At 33.6% G+C, this 25,302-nt stretch overlaps 2 protein-coding genes and 1 pseudogene across 2 annotated transcripts in view; 1 reads left to right on the forward strand and 2 right to left on the reverse strand.

Moving 5' to 3' along the window:
* The window catches only part of LOC125858923 (uncharacterized protein At4g15545), a 954,564-nt gene that overhangs the window by 285,160 nt on the left and 644,102 nt on the right, over positions 1–25,302 (forward strand). The window lies entirely within an intron of this gene.
* Positions 4,969–15,118, reverse strand: LOC125858827 (uncharacterized). Its single transcript, XM_049538621.1, has 12 exons — positions 14,745–15,118; positions 13,178–13,361; positions 10,087–10,155; positions 9,905–10,003; positions 8,817–8,896; positions 7,883–8,705; positions 7,039–7,730; positions 6,054–6,138; positions 5,857–5,908; positions 5,719–5,768; positions 5,397–5,444; positions 4,969–5,292 (listed from the first exon to the last, which is right to left on the reverse strand). The coding sequence occupies exons 1-12, from the start codon at positions 15,068–15,070 to the stop codon at positions 5,116–5,118; spliced, it is 2,685 nt and encodes an 894-aa protein (XP_049394578.1). The 5' UTR covers positions 15,071–15,118; the 3' UTR covers positions 4,969–5,115.
* LOC125858969 (uncharacterized) lies at positions 22,517–23,116 on the reverse strand (annotated as a pseudogene).

Raw genomic sequence — 25,302 nt, forward strand, 5'->3', positions numbered from 1 at the left:
CATTCATATGACTAAGAAGCCGAACCAACATTGTTACGTTGAATCATTTGTTGATAAATAAATTTGATAAAAAATAATGAATTTGGTAAATATAAACGGTAAAGTAGAAATTGATTTGAGTAATAACAAATTCTACGTTAGTGAGAATAATCATTATATGAGATATAAATGTTTTGAAAAATAATGATATGAATTATAAAATTTAGGGATAAGGGTCCGAAAAATACCCCAACTTTGGTCGAATTTGCTGTTGCGATACTAAACTTTCATGAGGACCTATTGTCTTCCTAGACTATTTAATACCGTATTTTAAACATATATATTTGTCCACGTGGACATAGAAAATAATGCAAAATTATAAATACTAATGTGTCCACGTATGCACATATATACCTTTAAAATACATTATTAAATAATTCAGGGGGTAAAAAATACGGTATTAAATAGTCTAGGGGGGTAATAGGTCCTCATGAAAGTTTAGTATCGCAACAACAAATTCGACCAAAGTTGTGGTATATTTCAGACCCTTATCCCTAAAATTTATTTATACATGAAATAAATGATTAGTAGATATAAATATGAGGTTGTTTTTACAAAATATAAATTTATGGGTCAATATTTGTATTTGAAAATTTTCAAATCATGATTTTTGGAGAATTTGAAATTTCATCTTATGATATGAAATCATGAGATGAAATCAACGTGAAACCGTATGTCCAAAAGCTGATTTCATCTCATAATTTTATATCGTGATATGAAATCGCATATCAAAACGCTGATTTCACCTCATAATTTTATATCACGATATAAAATCACATGTTCAAACGCCTACAATTGTTTCAAACTTAAAAAATAATTTGGATTAATTACATTGTTATACACCCTATTTCAAATAAATTTGACTGATTTTTCTAGTAACCCAATTTTAGGCTATTTTGGCACCACCATGGGGACTAACCATCAAATAATTATCCTAAAAGTTATTTTAATTCTTGGTTGATTTTATGTTTCCAAGAAAAACAATGGCTGGCGAACAATATTTGGCACGTGCGTCAAAGACGCCCCTCAGCGCACACTCATTACTTATTCTCTCTGTCCTAATTATTGATCCATTTTTTTTAATTGTCCTTAATTAATTATTCTTTTTGACAAATCAAGAAAATATAATTTTTTTATCATATTATTTATACCCTCAATTAATTACTTTGAAAAAGGTAAATTTTTTTGAAAATCCTAAGTTTTTAATTCATCCACTTCATAATTAATAAGAGTAAAATAGTAAACTCAGTATATCAATAATTGTTTTCTTAACAGAGGTATCAATTCAAAAGTGGACAAGTAATTAAGGACAGAGGAAATATTTTATTAGCATTTCTCAATCTCTGTATTAAGTCAAGAATAAACACTCTATTATAAATATAAGTAGATTCACATCGTGATCTACGTTTCATTTTCCATCGAGAGGTTATGATACTGATAAAGAGGGTATTAATTAATCTTTGGAGATTATCAATGTTGATGTGCACTTTAATTTAGTTCGGATTTTATGTCGATTGACAAGGTAGTGTTGTTTGCTTAATTAGACGACAAAGAATCTTACCCCACATGGCCACATCAATATATAATATATATAGTGTAAATACGTTGGAATCTTTTTCTAATAAATTGCCTTAATATGTAAAATAATAATAATAAAGACATCGATTATGAAATGTTTTATAAGTTCAAATCTAGAGAAATCTAATTGAATTTATACATCCATTTAGCATAGTCAATTCAAGAGTTCGGAGCTAAAATGATCACTTTTTTAATTAAAATAGAAAAAAGGGTCACTTGTTTAGTAATTAATCGAAACAAACAATTCACTCAACCTTGAATAATCATCTGCCATCGTTAAATCAAAAGATATTTAGCTCAAGATTTAGCGATTTGTAATTTGTTAAATTTGGCTAAACTTTAAATAGTTGGTTAAAGTCTTGATATAGATTCTAAAGCAACTATTTGCTGTTATTTCTGAAATTACTTTTTATATGTACTGGTAGGGACTATTTGCCTTAAAAGTCTTGGTGGATGTCATTATACTTGTATAGTTGTATCAATGAAAGATAACATAACATCATGAAATATCGCAATATATGTAAGTTGATTTAGACACTACGATTTTGAGATGACAAAAATAATATTTAATTTTATTTTTTTATATATATATCGTTGAAACATTGGCCCAACTATAGTCACTGAGTACTTAAGATCTTATTGAAGATTTTGTTCTGGGAATACTATGGATTGAGGTAGGTATGTCAATAGGACGGGGCAAATCTTGATCCGCTAAGATTTTAATCTACTTTATTCTGTTTTATTTTAATAAAATGAATATTATATCCCGTTAAGTCATGTCCCTACCATGTTCCGCCCCACATTGCCCCATTTAAGTGTCAATTTGTTTTTTTTCCACTTTTTAATGTTCTATTTAATTTTTAAAAACATAAATATCAGTGTCATGGAGACTTAACAAAAATAATTGTCAGGTATATAAATGCCTTTTAATTATACTACCATATATATGAAAGAGGAAAATGGAAAATAAATACCATTAATTAAAGTAGTATTGTGTTTGTATTCGATCACAACAAGATGATGTTGATCAAAGCATGAATTTTATTTGGATTGTACGAACTGATATTCAGTTGAAATAATGGGCAAAAAGTTCAACACAATCCACCTTTGATCCACCGTATTAAAGTTTTAAATCTATTATCTTTTGACGCGTATTTAAATATTACCGTGTCCCACCCTTGTCGCAATCTTATTGCGATTGTGACCCCATTGGTAGCATTCTTTTTGGGAAAAAAACAACATAAAGGTACTTGTCAATAGTGACTTGGTGGTTGGTACTCTCCAATTGACCTAATTCTTTGGACATCCATTCTCATATTTCATCACTCATTTTGGAGTGCTATATGTACTAAACATTATAAACGTGTAATTTGTTTGTACCATTGTAATTAATACCATTCTTCATCCACCATATTAATTCATGAATTTCTTTGCTAAGAAGCTTATACTTTGTAATTTTTCCTATGTTACATTCTATTTGAGAAAGTATTAAATAAATTTTTAATTACTAGGTTTATTTTATTTTAATTAATTAAATAAAAAAGGTCAAAATTGTTTTAAAACTATGCAAAATAGACTACTAATAAATTATATTACATTTTGAGATAAAAAAAAGCCTCCACCATTATCTCAAGAGACCACAAATACCCTCAAAAGTTAACAACTCCGCCATTATCTTAAGTACAATACAAGAAACTGGACCTTTAGCAACAACAACCATTCGATATATATAATAGTTTTCTTTTAAGACTTTTTACGATACTTTTACTTGAAATTGTCTACTAAACTCATTTATCAACCGAAAAAAAGGTGGTGTTGATGAATGAAAAAAATGAAAATCTTCACAAAAAGAATCACAAATATTTTTGTATTATTAATGAAATTTAAAGGACTCTTTTGAGTTATCGATAAAACCATTAAAAATTCTTGAAGTAACGTTAACCAAATCGAACCGATTGGCCAATAACATAAATACAAAGCCGATTACAAATTGTTAAAATGATATCAATAAATCAATAACATTTTTTTTTTCAGTTCAATTTATTGAATAACCTGAAATTTGCACACCCCAGCTGCCCAGCCTACCAGCTACTTGCTCTTTTGCTATCTAGCACGCCGCTTTATTTTTTATTTGTTTATTGACAAAAAGTCCAATATTTTATTTTCCTTAAAAGTATATTTTTACAATTATATCTCAATCACAAACAAATTGAAATATAGTAATATGAATCGATCACTATCATATCAAATGAAAATAATCTCATTTTTTCCCCCAATGCAACATAAATCTATTATAAAGTCAAAATACTCCTAGAAAAAGAATAGGATGAATATTCTGATATCGGATCTCAATCATAAATCAATTTTTTACAATTCGATTGACTGCTATTTTGACTGTGACCTTGATGATTGTGTTGTGCCAAATGAAAAAAAGAAAGTCTTCACAAAAAGAATCACAAATATTTTTGTATTATTAATGAAATTTAACGGACTCTTTTGAGTTATCGATAAAACCATTAAAGAATCTTGAAGTAACGTTAACCAAATCGAACCGATTGGCCAATAACATAAATAAAAAGCCGATTACAAATTGTTAAAATGATATCAATAAATCAATAACATTTTTTTTTTCAGTTCAATTTATTGAATAAACTGAAATTTGCACACCCCAGCCTACCAGCTACTTCTCTTTTGCTATCTAGCATGCCACTTTATTTTTTATTTGTTTATTGACTTTAAAAAGTCCAATATTTTATTTTCCTTAAAAGTATATTTTTACAACTATATCTCAATCACAAACAAATTGAAATATAGTACTAATATGAATCAATCACTATCATACCAAATGAAAATAATTTTTTTTTCCCAATGCAACATAAATCTATTATAAAGTCGAAATACTCCTAGAAAAGCAATAGGTTGAATCTTCTGATATCGGATCTCAATCATAAATCAAATTTTTTACAATTTGATTGACTACTATTTTGACTGTGACCTTGATGATTGTGTTGTGCCAAATAAAATATAAATACCAACCCTTCTCCAAACTCTGCACATAATGAAAGCTTTAATACATCAGACCGCGGATTGGAGGAAATACAGTATTTTTATGACAGGGAGGGTGTTGTTGGTAAGTCACTTGCATAACACATTTGGGTTCCAACAACACCATTTATAAAGAAAAATATAAAGACCAGGGTAAGGCAAAACTTACATGTATAAATTGCCTAATGATAATAGTCTGCAATATAATCAATATGTACATTCATTAGCCAAATGCAGTTGCCAGCACTACCCTTTCCACTCTCCCAAATCAAGATGTTAGAAAGATTGGCATTCAAAGAAACCACGTTGGAACAAAAATATGAACCCCTAAGATTTCAGTTTCAGAATAATGTCTGGCATCACTTTGACATATTAATTTAGTTGCAAAAAAAAAAAAGGATTAAAATTTCTTGAAAAGGTAGCAGGGAATATTTCATTTACTTCTTAGAACCATCAAATGAGTTGTACAACAGCTGCTACGCGGAGTGCTCCATTTTGGAGAAGGTCAGATACTTCATCAAACAACAGGGCCGAGCGCCAGCCCCATCCTTTGGGAGCTTTTGGTAGAAGAGTTCCAGTTTGTTTGAAGCTGCCAAACACCATCACTTCTCTCTTTGAAGGAAAAATCAACTGGTTTACCAAATTATTGACAGGAAAAAAAGAAGCAATTTTAGCATGACATTTGCTGAAGATAACAAAACAAGGGCATTGAAACTTAGCCATTGTAAGTTCACCTGATATCTAGCAGTAACCTTTTCACGGGAATCGACATACATATGCACCTGAATACACAATACAAAAAAGATCATCAAGGACAAGAGAAGAGAAAATCAATGTTCACTTATAATTTTACATAAACAAGAGAGAAGGGAAAGGAGGACGACCTATCATATTTTACTTGTATTAATCGATCTAATTAATTAGAAGCTTCAGAACTCAGATATACATATATGTTCATGAACGGTTTTAGTAAGGATTAAGTGTAAGAAAATTAAATGCTGATCCCCACTTAAAAAAACTTCTATTTATTCACAAAATTAAAAAGGAATAGTTCACCTTTCTAACTGGATCAGCTATTTCTGCCTTCCTACGATGAAGAAATAGCCCTGATATAACAACATATCAACAAAGTTACAAAAGAGGTAATAAGTCTATTTTCATCATGCAGACAATTTTAGAGGAATACAATATTACCAAGTGTTCGGCGTCCCTGAGGGTCTTCATCACTGAAAGCCTGAACACTAACCTAGAGAATGCAAAATACTAGATTGATCAACTCCTTATTGGTTGCAATAGCAAAAATCTTCTGAAGAGCAAACTCAATCATTTGCATTTCCTCCCAAAGAAATGCGTGAGTAAATGAAATGCAATAAAGAGTTAGATTCACAAACCTTCCATAAGGAACCAGCATAAAAAAAATCTGGAGAGTGTTTGACTTGGCCATCATTAAGCCTGAGAACATCGTGAAACTCAACCCTGAAGCAAGTCAGGTGTAAGTAAACGCTTTTGTTAGCCATAAAGAGAATGAAAGGATTCTATTTTCATAAAGAGGGCACTGTATTCAGAACACAGAACAGAAGGAAATTTACACGAAACAAAGAGGTCTGGCTACTGTAAAATTGAAACTCCTGCAATTAGAGAGATTGTTTATGGATGGATTTCATTATCCAAAGAAGGAAACATGGAGAAGCGCATAAGAATCTCCCTGTCGCCACTGTTCATTTGCAGGTTACAAAAAGGTAATCAAACATTTTCAGGTAATTCGAATGATTGCATCTTTTGAAGGGCAAAAGGTGCATGTTTTCTATCAAATGATTGCATCTCTTAAGGGAAAAAAGTTACATATTCTGTTCAAATCCTAAAAAGTATAACATGGAAGAACCATGAGAATCTTCATAAAGATTTCAAGAAGAAATTTTATGTCCCTGATTTTATGACAAAAATTGTTTTAGAATATTTTTTTTCCGATAAGTCATTGACGTAGGATATCTGAGAGTTGAAAGAGTAGACACAGAATATGGACAGAGCGACAGATTTATTTGCAGTTTCTGAAGCTAACAGATCAAATGGGCAATATCTTAATGATATGGAAAGGTTCACCTTATTACAAAATGTAAACTGGTCACTTGTCATGTTTCATTGTAAGCAAAAGAACATTCAAGCATGTTGGCTGTATTTGTCTCTTCAATGTAAAGTGAAAATACAATTTCTTCTCAATGGTTACAGGTTACATGCTTAGGAGCTACATAAACTGATACTTCGAAAAATTAATCCAAGAAAGGAAGTAAACAGAACCTAATCTATGGAACTCATTTCACATGCAATGGATTGCCATAATGTAGAAGCCAACCAAATATAGCAGAAAGAATAACTTACCCAAACCGAAAGGGAGGAAAGTGACTTAAAGGAGTTTTCATATCCAATGATATAGAAGTGCTTCCATTCTCCCACTCTATTCCCATTGCATGTTCAGACGAGCCTAGCATCTGGGGGGAAATACTGCTTGAACTTGGGCCAACAGTTGATGGTCCTTCCAGTCTGCTTTGCAGTTGTGTCTCATATCCCCTATCAACCCGTTCAACATGAATATTAGCACTATTGCTTCCTTCTTGGCTGAGCCCAACCAGAGCAGTTAGTCCATCTCCAGCAAGATCCCCGCTCTGTTCTGCTCTATTTTCTGGGTCATCATTGGCAGGAGATTGCTGACAGTTCCGATTGCCCATACCAAGTGGTACACGAGAGAAAACAAAACGAGTTGGAGGCCAAGCAACTGCAGACACAAATGTAGATCCACGTCCAATACCAGCTAGACCATCATTGGGGCCCCTAACATGAACCCGAACAGGCCTAAACATGCCACTTCCTTCCCTGTGAGGCGAGTCTGTGGCATAAATATTTCCTATATTGTTGGATTGATTGCTCTGATCATGCTCTGACATGTAATATCCAGTAGCCGCGACTCCGCATGAATTTCCAAATGGCTGCCGACAAGCACATGCCATACTCACAAGGCAGCAACTTTTGCAAGTGTCAGCACCAATTTCCTGCACCCGCTGGCTTATGAGAATCTGCAAAAAAACACAAGCAATTTAAGAGCAAAAATAAAATTAGGAAATAAGATATCTACTATGGTTAGGAATGTAGACAGGCAGACTATTCTGTCAGCTATCAAAAAAAGAAAAAAAGAATAGCAAAATGGGGAATAAATATAGTTACAGACCTGTAACCACAACCCGTCATTCACAGCTTTGCAAGGAAACCCCATTTCTTCAAGTTGCTTTCTCACACTAAGAAGTGCATCAAATGACATGTTACAATATAAAAGTGAGCCACCCTCAAAAATGTTGGCAAAGGCATCATAATCTTCTCTACTTACTCCTGAATGAGCATTTAGGCAAGTTTTGACTTTTCTCCGGCCCACAGTTCTACCACCCCAAGATAGAGGAGTGAAATTGCATCTTTCCCATTCATTCGGAATCATCAAATTACAGGATGAGTCCATTGACGAGAAGTTCCTTTGATCCCCACAAAGCCAACTGTTGTTATTCAATTGATAGCATGAATTTTCTTCAGATGGCCCTTCCACACCCATACCATTGCCCCCTAATCCACTAGCTCCAGTACTAATTGGCATTTCAAAATAAGAACATGAAGATCTGACTTCATCAGCATATAAGAATGAGTTATTTGATGAGGGACGTCCACTGTTGCATGGGTATCTTGACTCCGAGTCTGACTGAAGACAAGCTGATTCTTGCATCTTTTGTTTAGAGTTAGGCACCTCAGTGAGGGAATCAACATTACAATCTGCAAGCTCAACCAAGATATTTTGACCGTTGTTACAACCATCAATGCCATCTTTTAAGCTTAGGTGTCCAAGTCCAGATTCCACCCTTCTGTCATCAGTTAAATTTGTTGGCACTACTCTGGAAACATCAGAAATTGTACTTGTTCCAACTCCAGAATCAGAACATTTTTCTTCATGATTTTCTGCCTTGCAAAGAGCATTTTTTGCAAGAAGTGTACATAAAGCTAGTTCAAACCTGCTCAGATTTGCAAGCAGAAAATCAAGATAGAGAAAGAGTTATCATGCTAGACTAAAATTTCAAATATCATTTTAGCAAGTCCTAACAAAAAGCAGCCACAGTTCTCACCGTTTCTTTTCGGTAGGGACCCATAACTCGTCTGAGATCAGTAGAGCATTTAGTGTTGGAGCAGAAAGTTTTGGAAGGACCTGGTCACAAGACAGTTGACAAGCCAACTATTTATCATCTCATGGATTTCATCATAACTCAAATAAGAAAAGAGAATCATGCATATGCAATTTTTTTTTTGATAAAGGTATAGAACATGCATACGAGAAATTGAACTGCAGAATCAGGTACTATCTTAAGAACAAAGCAAGGTCTCCACTCACCACATGCTTATTTGTGACTGGAAGCTAGGTAAGTTGCTTTAACAAAGCCGCTAAAATGGAAATAAGCCCATGTCAGGAGATATGCAGGAATCTCTACGTATGTGAATTATTTGCTATGTTGCTCGGACTCTTAAAAAATGTCAAGGGGTGCATGTCGGATTCACCAAAAGTAGTGTATTCTTGGAGAATTCGACACGGGTGCAACATTGAAAGTGAAGAGTCCGCACCAACTTAGATTATTCGAAAAGAAACTGCTGTAGATATTTTGCATTGTCTAATGAGTTACAACTTAAGATAAAACTCTTATCCCCAGTTGCATCACATGTTCAAAAGAAGGTATTTCCATGATAGCAATTCAACAACGAAAAACTTGCACCACTTAGCCCTTGCATGCAAAACATCATTTTAACACCTTGATGTGAAAGTGCAGTTTGTTAAAGACATACTTGAGGTTTCATAAAGAGTTTGGAATAACTGAAAGCGCTGACATGCACATTGAGAGAGGTATTTACTTATTGTTGCAATAAATTAGGAACAGAAGTGCCTTTCTGGAGAAAATTAGTTTCTCCTAGTATCACGCCAAATTGGCAAAGTAGCAGCCTGAAAATTAGAAGATAACTAACTGATACTCAAATACATGTGGTGTAGCAGAGTGTTTTTTCTTTTGATAAGGTAATAGAAATATGGTGCAACAGAGTTTCTGCTAGGCTTTGCAACATGCGCCTCCAGAAAAAAAAAGCTGTTAATTTAAATAAAAGGAGAAAGTAGAGAGGTAACTTCCAATATTCACTGCTTAAAACTTTAGCATGGTTTCCAAATAGTTACCTCTTTCAACTCTATAGCACCACTTTGACATAAGTATCCCCAACAAGCATTTCTAACTCGCTCACCATGTAAACCATAATCTTGGCTTTCTGCGAACACCTAAGTTCCAAAACAATGTGGTTAGCAAAATGCATGAATGAATGGATGATGAAGTAAAAAAATATCGAGCAGAAATCTGGAACCTGGTACGTTAAGAAATTTGATGTCCACAATTCGGATATGATGAAGTCTGTGCAAATTGCACATAAATCCTGCATGAAGAATGTTAAATCTGTACTGTTATGCCAGGGAGGAAAATTAGTTATCAAGCAAAAGATTGGACACATCAATCAGCAAATTCAGGAGGATTTTTGTTGGTTGAGAAATCAAAGTAATTATTGATAACTGGAAACACACCAAGATAATGTCAGCTTTACAAAAAGTGCAATGGCACTGTACATCACACGTCCAAAATTTCAACCATCAACAGATGTAGGTATTTCCACTTTGCACCAAAATATAACTAGGGAAAAAAAGGAGAACTCTTGACTCTTGAAATAGAGCTCTCTACATCCTTGAAATTCAGTCACATATTTTCAAGTGCTCTTGATATTCTGAGAGAGTGTCTCTAACCTATGAATTCTTAAAAGACTGTATGTCGAATTTTGATTCGGATTGAGAAAAGACTATGGAATTTGCTCAGTCAATTGTTGTAAAACCCCGTGGATTTCTAAAATTGATAGAGACTAATTTCGAGCTTAAGGATGTGATTTAATCAAATTTGAGTCACGTGGGGTTACGAGTGTAGCAAAGTCACGGGAACACTTGTAATTAACATTGATATAGCTTGGAATAAATTACAATTCGATGGTACAAGTGATTGAATTAATTGGATGAATCAGTGTTATCACATTGTATAGGAATAATTAATTACCTATGATTGAGAAATAATTTATGGGAGTAATCATTTTCCACTGATTAGCCATTGATATGTTATGGGAACAAAAAATATTAGTTATCAGATGCAGTTGAATAAATGACTTAAGAAATGGAATAAAGGGATGCTACGTGTCAAGTGAACAAGGGTGGTAGGGGGTAAAAGGAATTGGAGGCAAGGATTTTAGCTGGTCAATGGTATAAAGGTGCATAACGGATAGATGCCAAGGATCTAAAATCCGTAAGTTGGCAGCAATTAACGAAACAGAACAGTGACTCTTTACAATAGCACCAAGTGAGGTATCAATTTTTTTTAGAACCTGGGACAGATCGAGCGTCACACCTCACACCTATCCCCACAATGCAGCTGCTGAAGTCTTTTAAATGCCTTAGGGGTGAGATGTTTTATTTGTTTGGTTCAAGTTCTTGGGGGTTAGAGAGAAGGAAGAGCTCCTACTCGGTAAATGCTGCCTTGAGGTCAGTATTAAATACATTGCTTGGTAGATTTGGTTCATTAAATACATTTCTTAACTCTCCAACATTATGAAAATTATAGATTTTCGATCACAAGAGTATCTCAAGAACTCAAGAACTCAAGTCTTGAAAATTCTAGGGTTTGACAAAGAGATAATCCCCTCACTCCAACCTTGCCACTAGGTACATAACCTAGTTGACTCTACCTCTTGTGTTGGTGATGGCATAGTACTCCCAGTGAATGATGAAAGCGCACATGATTTTGATCAAGCTTTAATTCTAAAAAATGAGGACTCGGAATGTGTTTACTTTGATATCTCATTACTATCGAAATTGAGAATTAATATAAATGCTTTGTTCTTATATCAATGTCTATGCATAGCACTCGATTTCTTTAAATCTTGTCTCACTTCTTGGGGAATCGGTTGTATGATAAATACTAGGCATGTCGAAGTCAGGCCTTTTAGCCATTCAACTTTTGATTTCAGGATTATGGTTGACCATCCTGAGCCATGTTGTTAGGACAGCTCCACCTCTTCTTGTTGGATACTTTTGGTGAGACTCCACTTGCTTCTCATGGAGCTCAGATTGTTATATGTTTTTTTGAGTCATCGGGGATTGTCGTTGTTGACTAACCTAATCCTTGTCATAGAGGTTCCCTTGACAGTAGAGGTTCTTTCAAGTTAGTAATTGTGGTTATTCATGACATGTGTGCATGAGACTTTATTATTTTTATGAATATTTCACTTTTTTGAAAAAAACGTTATTGATTTAATGGTTATATTCATGCATGATTTTCAATACTTCAAAAGTTGAGATTTCTAAAAGCTTTTGCATACATGATTTAGGTGCATAAGTAGGAATTATTACTTGAGTTGGTACGCTTTGGTCAGGTAGAGTTAGGGTGTCGGTCACGTAAATTTGGGGTAGTGTTATCAAAAGCAAAAGGCCCTAAAACGTTTTAAGGTCTACTGGGTTTTAAGCGCAAATAAAGCATGGACTTTAATGAAAATGGCACAAAGGGAGAAAAAAAATACAAATATAAATGTTTAGTTCAAGACTATAATTATAAGCATAATGAAAAATATATGAGCAAATAAATTGAAAAACATATACGATAAAGTGAAACATTGATTGTATAGTGTCACCTCTTTAGAAGAGGCTCATTGGCAAGGAAAGTATGCCTTAAAACCTTGATGACGACATTGAAGCGCACATTAAGCGAGGCGAAGTGCTCAACATGTTTTGAGCCTCGCTTTAGGGCTTAAGAGCGCCTTTGACAACACTGATATGGAGCGTGACAATTGTTATCAAGGAATAATAATTTAAACACCAACTTGGGCCATGCCTCTAACCTATGATTCTTAAGACTATATGTCAAATTTTGATTTGGATTAATAAATGACTACGAAATTTGTTATCAATTGTGATTAAGGAATGACAATTTAAACACCAAAATGATAGCAGACTCCAGTTACTCCCCTTTTCAGAAGGAAAACTGGCTAAGTATACAAATCCTTTTTCCTCATGAGGAACTTTAAAATAAAACATCTGGAAGAACTGAAAACTTAAAGCTAACCAGAATAATGAAGAAATATAGCAACTGGTATCTAAGAGATAGTAGAATAAGAATATATCTTTTTTTAATAAAACACTTTTTTTGATTTCAACATACCCTTAGAAGAGTTGCTGCAAATGATCATGCAGGAAGTGCAGATATTTGACGTATAGAAAAGCAATGCCACCATAACAATATGCAGAAATTTTTACAGTAAGTCTTGGCAAAAGTAATCATGTCTCCATCCCTTTTTCAAGACCAAACTAATGGCGTCTATCAGAACACAGGACTGATTAGTAAGCCATTATATGTTTCACATTCCATACCTGAAGATCGAGAAAGGATGCAGCAGCAAGAACGCGAAATGCATTATTATCATTAAGCTTAGGATGGTGTCCATACAGATATGCTAATGCTATATCAATAGCCTCCCCATTGACATTGCTATCATCCACTGTCAAGGTCAAAACTGGAGCTTTGGCTTCTTTCCATGGTCCCTGAAGCATATTCCTGTTCATTAAACAAGTACATAAACTAGAGTTCAAGAAGATTCACTTGCTTGTATGCAAAGATCAATAATATTTGTGTATAAATGCAGCTAAATATGAAGGCAGAGAACGTAAATAAACACAACTTCGGTGAATGGCCCTCCAACCTCTTTCTCCCTTGGCATCTGGCCCTCCAACCTTTTGTTTGGAGGTAGATGGCCCTTTCCACTAGGCACTTGTAATGCATCTTATTAGAAGAACATACAACAAATAGCCTTGGCACTTCTACATGCATGTAAATACTGATAGAGTTCTGTGATTAGGGATACAACGGTGAAGGCTCATTTACATGACCCTAATTTGTCAGGATGGCAAGTGTTATAATGAAAGTAAAGCATGTAGCCTGATACAAACATGCAATAAATGAGACCAGACAGCATGCAGTCTTGAATTACAAATTTTAACCAAGTGGATCTTGCTAATTAAAAGATTACAGGAAACATACACTGAGGACTTTGAGTATAATTGAACTGGAACAAGTGCAAGGGTTGCAAGAGCAGTTATGGATACATGAAGCTAGTATCTGACAGGGTGTTTTGTCAGTGGCAAAGCGACAATTCTGAAGTCATTACTTCTTCCTTCCCAAAAAGAATGACAGTATTTGGAGGTTGAGGGTTAGCATATTTAATTTCAGTACGATTCAGGTATAATCTTATAAATCTTCTTGAAATAAAATGTACAGATTTAGAAACTACAATAAATGTACTGTAGATTACAATTTCTATAAAAATCTTCTTAAAACTATAAAATCTATTGCAATTATTCAAATAGAATTATAGAAATAGTGTAATTTTTCTTCGCTATGCATGGAGTAATAGATAATGAGGAAAAATGACCACAAAAGTAGCCATAAAACATCAAACGTTTTCAGCAGAATATACAGTAATGAAGCAAACAACAGAAAGCTCTGTACATTTCCAACAGAATTATCAACGCAAGCCTACTAAATCATATCAAAGAACAAAAAGAGAGCCACAATGAATGGAGTTGATGGGTGCAATAGGAGGCCCAAAACAGAGAATAGAAATAATGAAGTAAAGGTTGAGGAATTTTGTAGTACTCATGGTCAAATGACAACCTAACCAAATTATATCAAGAGAAAAAACACACCCCACCAAGAATGAACCTTTTGTACTCTGTAACTAATAATTATTGAAGGGGGCCAAACCAAATTACATCAGAAAAAAAAAATTCCACCAAAAACATCAAACCTTCTGCAAATTAGCCTAAATTAGTGAAGCAAAATTACAGAAAGTTTTGAACTTCTCTAACTGATAGCTACAAATGCAAGTAAAATTATACCAATAATGGAATTAAACTGTACAATTGGAGACCCAAAACGAACCTGAAATAAGAACTACGGGAAAGGATTAAGCGATGAAGGTGATAAGTAGAACCCATGGCTTGAACAATGACATCGGAAAATGAGCCGTTGTTAAAACCTTCCAATTGAATATGATCACAAAGGGATGTAAGGTTACAATCCAATGCTCGAAGTTCATTGCTAGTCCGGTCGTTATCGGAGTGTTGTGACTGCAATTGAGTTGAGGGTTGTCTTGTTGTTTCCATCGGTAAAGATCCTCCTCCTCCGCCGATGCCGGTGACGTTGCCGGTGCCGCCGCCGTAGTAGGTTCTCTGATGCTGCTGCCGGATAGGGGATTGTGGTTCCATTTTATGTAGCCAAAAAGGGGAGCGGATCCTACCGGAAAATTTTGGAATTTAGAAACAGAAAACATTGGGCTGTAAGTTTGGGAAAAACAAAATTTCCTATTAGCCTTTGTTCCGTCCGTTCGGTTCGGTTCGATTCATTTTTGTGTATTATTAGTTCGGTCTATTGATTTTCTGTTTTTAAATACATTAAATCAATAACCAAATGAATAAGATATTTTTTATCAATTTTCGACTAATAAATTTTGATCATTTACGGTTCGATTTTCGATTTAACCAATTAAAGAAAATGTTTATCAAACAAATAAATGACTTTTCTAATAATTTTTTCGTGACAAGACAATAATGTAACTTACAAATGATCATAAATAGAAACAATAATAACAAACATGAAAAGAACAAGTGTAGCACATATAAATTAAGAGAAATAGAAACTTTAGATTTTGAGTTTTGACGGTTTGTATAATGTGGAGTTGTGAACTCAAAGGCAGAGTAAAGTATGAATTGAAGGCTAAATGACAAAGACATAATTAGTAAGATATTGAGATTAATATTTATGTATAGCTAAAAGTAGTAAATTACTATACTCTTAATGGGTTACCGCTTTATCCAATAACTCAATATTAAAAATCAACACCGAACCAATAACTTGATAGTTTTTTTTATAAACCCATTAAAAACCCGTTAAACCAATAGCCCAATAGCAATAAACCAATAACACTTTTTTTTGTCCGATTTATCGATCGATTCAGCTTTTACGCACCCTACAAACAAGTCTCTTTTTTGGTTCAAATTTTTTTATTTCCCTCTTTTTTTGGGTTTGACTTTTTCAATTTTTTCTATAATTACACCTTAATTGGAAAAAAAAAGATTAAATTGAAGAGGTTGATCCTTTGATCATGTGATTTAATGCCGCACTTGAAATTCTCAATTGAAGGTTGTTTCCTTGATCAGTTGATCCTGTGACTATATTGCTTAATGACATCTAAAAAACATGACTTGAATAAATAAAATCAGAAAAAATAAAATGTACAATAACGAAAAGACAAAAAATATGTCAATTTTTTTAAGAGTTAATCATAGTACAAGCCCAAATATGAAATAATATATGTAAGGGATAAGAGTCTGAAAAATACCCCAACTTTGGTCGGATTTGTTGTTACAATACTAAACTTTCATAAGAACCTATTACCTCCCTAGACTATTTAATATCGTATTTTTTACCCCCTGAACTAATTAATAGTGTATTTTAAAGGTATACTAGTATAGTACCCGCGCGATGCGCGATATTAAAGTAAATTTTGATTTTGATTTTATTNAAATATATATGTTTAAAATACTGTATTAAATAGTCTAGGGAGGTAATAGTTCTTCATGAAAGTTTAGTATCGCAACAGCAAATCCGACCATAGTTAAAGTATTTTTCAAATCCTTATCCCTATATGTAATATTGAAAGTTATGAATTAATTTTAAAAATATTTACAAAGCATATTAAAAACAAATATTTTCTTATGTATAAAAAAAATAAAATTACATATGTATTATGTCGGTTTGATTTGAATTCGATTAGACTTTTTTCCTGTTAATACTAAACCAAGCAGACAATGGTTGGTTTATCTTTTTTCACATCAAATCAATCAAGCCAAACCACAAGTCAAATTTTTTTTAACTGTTTGACTTGATTCTTGGATTTGGCTTCACTTGACGGTTTGACTTAGTTCACGAGAAGTAGTTTATATTTATACAGAAATTGGTGATATATTTTAAATAAGGGAAAAATGACAAATATACCCCCGAACTTTGATAAATGGTAAGTCTATACCATCCGTTATACTTTTCATCCATCTCAGTCCTTGCCGTCCAATAATTGGTGCACATTTACCCCTCCCACTAACGGCACCCTCTTTGTGTACACGTGGCGAAATCCTAAGCCACTACCCAATTGACCAATTCTTTTAACCCAAATCCTAAGAACCCGCCCCATAACCCAATAAACCCACTCGATTTGTAGGTAAAATATACTCTCTAAAATCTAAAATTTGGGTCTTTTCTTTAGATTTTAAACTCAGTACTTCGTAAAATTTAAACTCAATAATTAGTAAAATTTAAAAAATCTTTAAAATATGTAAGTAAATCTTTTTTGCGGAGGTTTGAGAATTCAAATTACTGATCCAGTTATAATGAGGTTTAACTAACAACAAACCTTCTATGACTCTCAAGCTGTTCTTTTTTGGGAGGCTTTTAGGTCTAAACAACTTCCTCTTATGCAGCCACGCAATGAGTCACAATCAGCAGCTAAAGAGAAACATGACGGTGATCTAGCTTCAAGCAAGAGTTCAACCGCTCGAAAAAGACTTCAATTCATTAACCTTCACTAACAAAAACATGTATCAACATTGGCTCCACAAGCAGCAGTAATAGACATCCAACTTTAGCTTATGAATCCTCTAACCCTTTGACAACATTTAAGGACAAGGTTGGACAAAATGATACATTGATGTGTGTGTTAGAATATGCACAACGGAAGCTATATTCAGGATCACAAATCTTACATGTAGACTAAACAATATAACATGAACGAATTTAGAAGAAGACTAACCTGTTGAAACTTCTACAAAAGTCGTCTAGATGTCAATGATCCAGAGCTACGATCTTCTCCTATTTCCTAATTGATTGTTACTACCAAGTTACTTGTGTGGGCAAGTATTACTTGTTTTAAAGGATGATTTCATTCATGCGACATCCAGCCTATTTATACTAGTTTTCCAACTCAAGAATGAATAGGAAAAATCAAATAAATTTTAGCCTTAATGAGCAATTAAGAGGATCATTAAAAATGTAAATAAATTGAGATTAATACAAAAACGTTTTCATCCATTTAAGGCCAAACGTTTTTGTCATTAACTCAATATTTGACTCTCAAATAATTCATCCTTTAAAGATCAACAATAAAATTAATTTGTCCTTCTTTTCAAACTTGGTCAATTAATCAGGCATAATAGGGACCATAGATAAATTTAATAGAGGCTTCCAATTACGACAATAATTCTCAAATAAACGAATTAACCATATCACAATAAATTGTAAATTATTCCACTAAAAATTTGTAATTGCACTCCTCGATTTAATTTCGAAATCTACCACTACATCTTATTTAACCCCGTGTTAGAATTACCGACACCAATTAATTATATCAAATTTTCTGAAAATTTAATTCATTGACTAAATTAATCCTTTATTATATTTACTTAACTTATTTCACATGACGAATATAAAATCCACCTGCAGGGTTTTCACGTGAAAACTTATAAGTAACCATAAAGGGGTGTCTTCAACTAATTATTATTTCACTAATGTAATTTGTCATTATCTAATCTATTAGGAATTTATTGACTCATCAAAAAGTCTCACCTTTTAATAGATTAAAACAATAAAATAAATTACATAGATCATAATAATTATATCAAGATTAAGAGTATAAGTACATGTAGTGGACTAGAGAATTTATTTATAAATATTCAGAACATTAATAAATGTCTCTAATTGGTTCGTTCAATACATACAAAATGTACTAGCACAAGAAGTTGGAATTTAACCATCCTCATAATTTAGATCAAATTATATTTAATCTTGTGCTACAATCATCAAGATGTTCGTCCTACTTCATCTTTGATCATGAACATTAATTTATAACTTATATGCATCGACAATTTTAATCTTCCGCGTATGAGTTAAAATACTCCATACACAAAATTGTCTACTATATAAGCAATGGACACACATATATACACAATGATCTATTTAAACAAAGATTTTATTATATTAAATAAATAACATAAAAAATCTTTACAAGGGATTAAATAAAAATAATTACTATAACACAATTACATGGTTAATAGTATATCCCAACAGTGTCCCACTTAGACTTATAACCATGCATTCACAATTTTAACATCCATTTCTTCCACATGCTTATCAAAAGCCTTCTGAGGTAAGCCTTTTGTAAATGGTTCCGCCAAATTGTTCTTCGATTCAATCTTCAATACTCTCACATCACCCCTTTGAGTTATATCACGAATCAAATGATATTTCCTCTCGATGTGCTTACTCCTTTTATGGCTTCGCGGTTCTTTCGAGTTAGCAACTGCACCACTGTTATCACAATAAAGTGTGATTGGTGCTTCAACTGAAGGAACCACTCCAAGCTCTTTCAGGAAGTTTTCGATCCAAACAACCTCCTTAGCCGCCTCAAAGGCAGCTACATATTCAACTTCCATGGTGGAATCAGCAACACAAGATTGCTTGATACTCCTCCATATTACGGCTCCACCTCCCAGAGTAAATACATATCCTGAGGTTGACTTTCTTGAATCTCTATCTGACTGGAAATCTGAATCTGTATACCCAATAGGTACAAGATTTCCAGGATAGAAAACAAGCATGTAATTTTTAGTCCTGTTTAGGTACTTGATTATATGCTTAACTGTTGTCCAATGTTCTTTTCCAGGATTAGACTGAAATCTACTAACCATGCCAATAACAAAGCAGATATCCGGTCTAGTACATAACATAGCATACATGAGACTCCCTACAACAGATGCATAAGGGACAACCTTCATTCTCTCTATCTCATCAGTCGTTTTGGGCGACTGATCCTTTGATAAAGTAATTCCATGTCTAAAAGGAAGAAATCCCTTTTTGGATTTCTGCATGTTAAACCTTGCAAGAATAGTATCAATGTAAAGCGCTTGAGACAAGCCTAATATCCTTTGTTTACGATCTTGCATAAGCTTGATCCCAATGATATGAGCCGCTTCCCCTAAGTCTTTCATATCAAAACGCGATGGCAGTCATTCCTTAACTGAATTCAACATGCTCACATTATTTCCTATGAGTAAAATGTCATCAACATACAGAATTAAAAATGCTACTCTATTTCCTTCCCATTTTTTTATAGATGCATGATTCATTTTCAAATTGATCAAAATCAAAAGTCTTAATCGACTTGTCAAAACAAATATTCCATGCTCTAGATGCTTGCTTTAATCCATAAATGGATCTCTTAAGTTTACACAACATGTGTTCATTGCCACTTTTTTTGAAACCTTCTGGTTGTGCCATATAGATGCATTTATCAAGACTTCCGTTTAGAAAAGCCTTCTTGACATCCATTTGCCAAATCTCATAATTGTAATGAGCAGCAATGGACAAGAGAATCCTAATGGATTTAAGCATAGCTACTGGCGAAAAAGTTTCCTCATAATCAATTCCTTCTTTTTGAGTAAAACCTTTTGCAACAAGCCTAGCCTTAAAAGTTTTTACTCTTCCATCCACACCTCTCTTTTTCTTGAAGATCCACTTACAACCAATATGTTTAACATCCACAAGTGGTTCTACAAGATCTCAGATTTGATTAGAGTACATAGACTCCATTTCGGATTTCATAGCAACAATCCAAATTTCAGCATCTTTATCATGTAGTGCTTCGGCGTAATTCAATGGTTCTGTATTAGGCTCTTCAGGGATTCTATCATATGATTCTCCCAAGAGCGTAAACCTTTCAGGCTTTCTAATAACTCTCCTACTACGACGAATAACCACTACATGATTTGCTACTTCTTGAACTAAATCCTGAATATCCTAAACATTTTCCTCCACAACCGCAGGCTGCTGGACATTGCTCCCACTACTTTGAGGTAGCGAAATATCTTGAGTTTGCTCTAGGGCAACCTCCTGCGCAGCCTTAGGTGCAATTTGTTGCCTATTGACATGTCTCCCACTATGTGGTCGTAAATGAATGTCAACAACTGTGTGTGGAGTTTGTTCTGTCGATTCATTACTCGTTATTCTTTTGGACAGTTCCTGTAACACAAGTTTACTTCTAGGAACATGGTTCATTAAATAGTCCTGTTCTAAAAACTTGGCATTTGTTGAGACAATTACCTTTTGTTCCTTAGGACAGTAAAATAAACCTCTTTTAGTGCCTTTTGGATATCTAATAAAAATGCATACTTCTGTTCTAGATTCCAACTTATCTGTTTTTCCTTTTAGCACATGAGCTGGACAACCCCAAACTCGAATATGCCGTAGGCTAGGCTTTCGCCCATTCCACAATTCAGAAAGGGTTAAAGGTATAGATTTTGAAGGAACCAAATTCAGAATATAATTCGCAGTTTCTAAGGCATATCCCCAAAAGCTAAAAGGCAAATCAAAATAACTTAACATTGCTCTAACCATTTCCAAAAGAGTTCTATTTTTACGTTTTGCTACACCATTTTGTTGAAGTGTTCCTGGGGCAGAATATTGAGAAGTAATTTTTGATTTTGATAAGTACTTAATGAATTTTGTAGAAAGGTATTCACCACCACGATCAGATCGTAATGTTTGGATATGTTTACCATGTCGCTTTTTCGTTTCAATCTTAAATTCTTTGAATTTTTCAAAGCATTCAGATTTACGGCATAACAAATAAATGTATCCATATTTGGAGTAATCATCTGTGAAAGTCACAAAATACTCAAAACCACCTCTTGTTTGTATCTTCATAGGGCCACACAAATCAGAATGAATTAATTATAACTTATTACTGGCTCTATTTCCTTTAGAAGGGAAAGGTCTCTTTGTCATTTTACCTTCTAAACAGGATTCACTGGTTGCTAGTGCCTTCACTTTCAATGAACTCAAAGGTCCATCTTTAACTAACCGTGAAATCCTATTTATATTAATATGACATAGACGTAAGTACCATAAATAAGTTGGACTCAATTGAGAAATACATTTTTTTTAATTCGAAACAACAATGTTATTTAGTGCAGTTTATTTAAGCATGTTATGGAAAATTTCAAACATAAATAAATCATGTATTTTGGGAGCACTAAGGATAAAAAGGTTATTATACTTAATAACAATAGAGTTATTCGCAAAGTGAATATCATAACCATCATCCATTAGTTTAGAAACAGACATAAATTCCTTCTTATAGAAGAAACATATAAAACATTATTCAAAACTAAAAGTCTGGAACTACTAAATGAAAGCAAAATTATTCCAATAGCTAAGACTGGTGTCGGTTCCCCATTCGCTTGAAAAACACTAACTTCATCCTTATTTAGCCGCTGCGTTTTCTGAAACCCCTGCAAAGAAGTGCATATATGATTAGTGGCTCCCGAATCTACAACCAATAATTGGGTAGAAACAACCGCTAAACAGGTTTCAACGACATTTAAAAAAGAGTTACCTTTGTTTTTCATCTTAGCCTGAAAGTCGGGGCATTGGTTTTTATAGTGTCCATGCTGCTTACAATGAAAGCAATTGCCTTTCGGCTTAGCCACACCACCCTTAGCACCTCCGGGTGTCACAACCTTGCGGGGCTTTTTCTTTTTCTTCTGGAATTTTGCTAGTTTTGAAGAGGACGGCCCAGCCTTGTCAACCAGGAATGCCGCATGAGCTTACTGCTTAATTATAGTCTTTGCCGCTTGCAGCTCATTCAACAATTTCGCTAAAGACATGTCCATTTTATTCATATTATAGTTTAAGCGAAACTATTGAAAACTGTCCGACAAAGTCTGAAGGATCATCTCAACTTGAGATTCCTTATCAATCTCAGCACCAAGTATCTCCAGCTCATTCAAGTAACTCATCAACTTCAACACATGTTCTCTGACAGAAGATCCTTTAGCCATTTTTGTGGTCAAAAGGGCTTTCATAGCAGTCTGCTTTGTAGCACGATTCTGCTCACCAAACATCTCCTTAAGATATGCGAGCATATCGTAAGCAGATGTCATAGACTGATGCTGATGCTGCAAGACATTCGCCATTGAGGCAAGAATGTAGCATTTTGCTATCTGATCAGCCTTAACCCATTTGTCATAGGCTTGAACTTTCTCATCAGTAGGATCTGCTGATTTGATAGGACATTCCTCAACCAATACAAATTTATAACTCTCAAAAGTTAGGACAATATCTAAATTTCGTTTCCAATCAACATAGTTTGGACCCTCAAGCTTATTTTGATTCAAGATTGAGAACAAGGGATTGAAGTGAGACATAGTTAATCTGAGAGAGATAAAATAGATCATTAAGTATACATGCTATATTATTAAAGAAAACACAACGAGACTCATATAATCATGCTTATAAACAATTAGATTTGATAGGGAAACTTAACTATTCAAACCAATATATGAGCATGTTTAAATATAGTACCAGTTAAGCAAAACAAGTCCAACTCAGTTAGAGAGTATTTTGTTAAGTATAACAAGGTATATATGTATATAGCTGATCTCTCTTGTTCATTGATTCAACATGTAACTTAGTTGGAAAGTTTTAAACAAGTCATCAAAACAAAAGACATACCAAAACAGTATCAAAATATACAAGTTTATCCGATGGGAAAGAGGATCTAAGTCAACATATAAACTCATATATTTACTGTAAAATACATTTATAAGTGTTAGGGATGAACCCTTACGCCATTGGATTACTAAAAACAATTTTTTAATTTTTTGAAAATAGAGAAATGGCCAAAAACCCACCAAAACGACTTCGAATGGCCAAAAAAGGCCCTTGATCACAGAAAAGCTGTGAGTATTGCTCACTAGGCCATTTCCAATCAACCAACCAAAGTTGAGGCCAATCGGAGTTCGTCAGAAAAAAACCAGACTTGCCAGGCCAATGGCATGCTGTCTGTTTTTTCAAAAAAAAAAATTCTCATAGTACTCTAACAAATATTCAAAATCCAGACAATATTTAAAAAACTTAAAAACCTTACTCTAAAACTATTAATTCAAGGAACATGAATCATGAATTCGTTTTACAAGATCTGAATTATGAACAATAATCAATAATACATGAAACATTATGTTTTCAAACTCGAATTATAAACAGCGATTTATTTCAATCTCATCATTGAACATAACATCAAATCATGAATTCATAAACAAAAATTAAATTATTTATGAAACAACGAATTCATATATTAAACAATAACGCATCATGATATAGACATTCAATCAATCATGAATTATCTTATTACATTATTTAGTATAGGCATAATACATATATTGACCCCTAAACTTGGCTTCAAATTTTAACTTTGACCTCCAACTTTCATAATGCACAAATAGGCACTTTAACTATCCTACCTTTAAATAAATAAACACGCGATTTTTGGAGCCAAGAGCGTGAAATGCAAACGCTGCCACGTGTATTAGTGAGCCACTCAATGGCTGCCAACTAATTAAACACTTTACACGTGCATTTTTGAACTAAAAATAAATAAATTAATTAAGGGTAGAGTTGTCATTTCAGCATTTTTTTTTACTGTTGTAGGCCTCAAAAATCACTCCTAACTCGCGCAAAAAACGTGCACATCACGCGTTTTGCCAGGTAAGACACGCGTGTTTATTTATTAAAAGGTTGGATAGTTAAAGTGTCTGTTTGTGCACTATGAAAGTTGGAGGTCAAAGTTAAAATTTGAAGCCAAGTTTAAGGTCCAATATATGTATTATCCCTTTAGTATATGTAAGAAGACTCGCGATACCATTTGTTAGAATATGCACAACAGAAGCTATATTCAGGATCACAAGTCTTACATGTAGACTAAACAATATAACATGAACGAATTTAGAAGATGACTAACCTGTTGAAACTTCTACAAAAGTCGTCCAGATGTCAATGATCCAGAGCTAGGATCTTCTCCTATTTCCTGATTGATTGTTACTACCAAGTTACTTGTGTGGGCAAATATTACTTGTTTTAAAGGATGATTTCTTTCATGCCACATCCAACCTATTTATACTAGTTTTCCAACTCAAGAATGAATAGGAAAAACCAAATAAATTTCAGCCTTAATGAGCAATTAAGAGGATCATTCAAAATGAGAATAAATTGAGATTAATACAAAAACGTTTTCATCCATTTAAGGCCAAACGCTTTTGTCATTAACTCAATATTTGACTCTCAAATAATTCATCCTTTAAAGATCAACAATAAAATTAATTTGTCCTTCTTTACAAACTTGGTCAATTAATTAGGCATAGTAGGGACCATAGATATATTTAATAGAGGCTTCCAATTACGACAATAATTCTCAAATAAACGAATTAACCATATCGCAATAAATTACAAATTATTCCACTAAAAATTTGTAATTGCACTCCTCAATTTAATTTCGAAATCTACCACTACATCTTATTTAACCCCGTGTTAGAATTACCGACACCAATCAATTATA

This window comes from Solanum stenotomum, chromosome 1, assembly GCF_019186545.1.
Source record: "Solanum stenotomum isolate F172 chromosome 1, ASM1918654v1, whole genome shotgun sequence".
NCBI lineage: Eukaryota > Viridiplantae > Streptophyta > Magnoliopsida > Solanales > Solanaceae > Solanum > Solanum stenotomum.

Coding starts and splice junctions, on each gene's coding strand:
- LOC125858827 (XM_049538621.1), bottom strand. CDS start 15,070: ATGGAACCACAATCCCCTATCCGGCAGCAGCATCAGAGAACCTACTAC. Junction 10,156..13,177: donor CATCCTTTCTCGATCTTCAG/GTATGGAATGTG, acceptor TTCTTCATGCAG/GATTTATGTGCAATTTGCAC. Junction 6,139..7,038: donor TTTCCTCCCTTTCGGTTTGG/GTAAGTTATTCT, acceptor GACTTGCTTCAG/GGTTGAGTTTCACGATGTTC.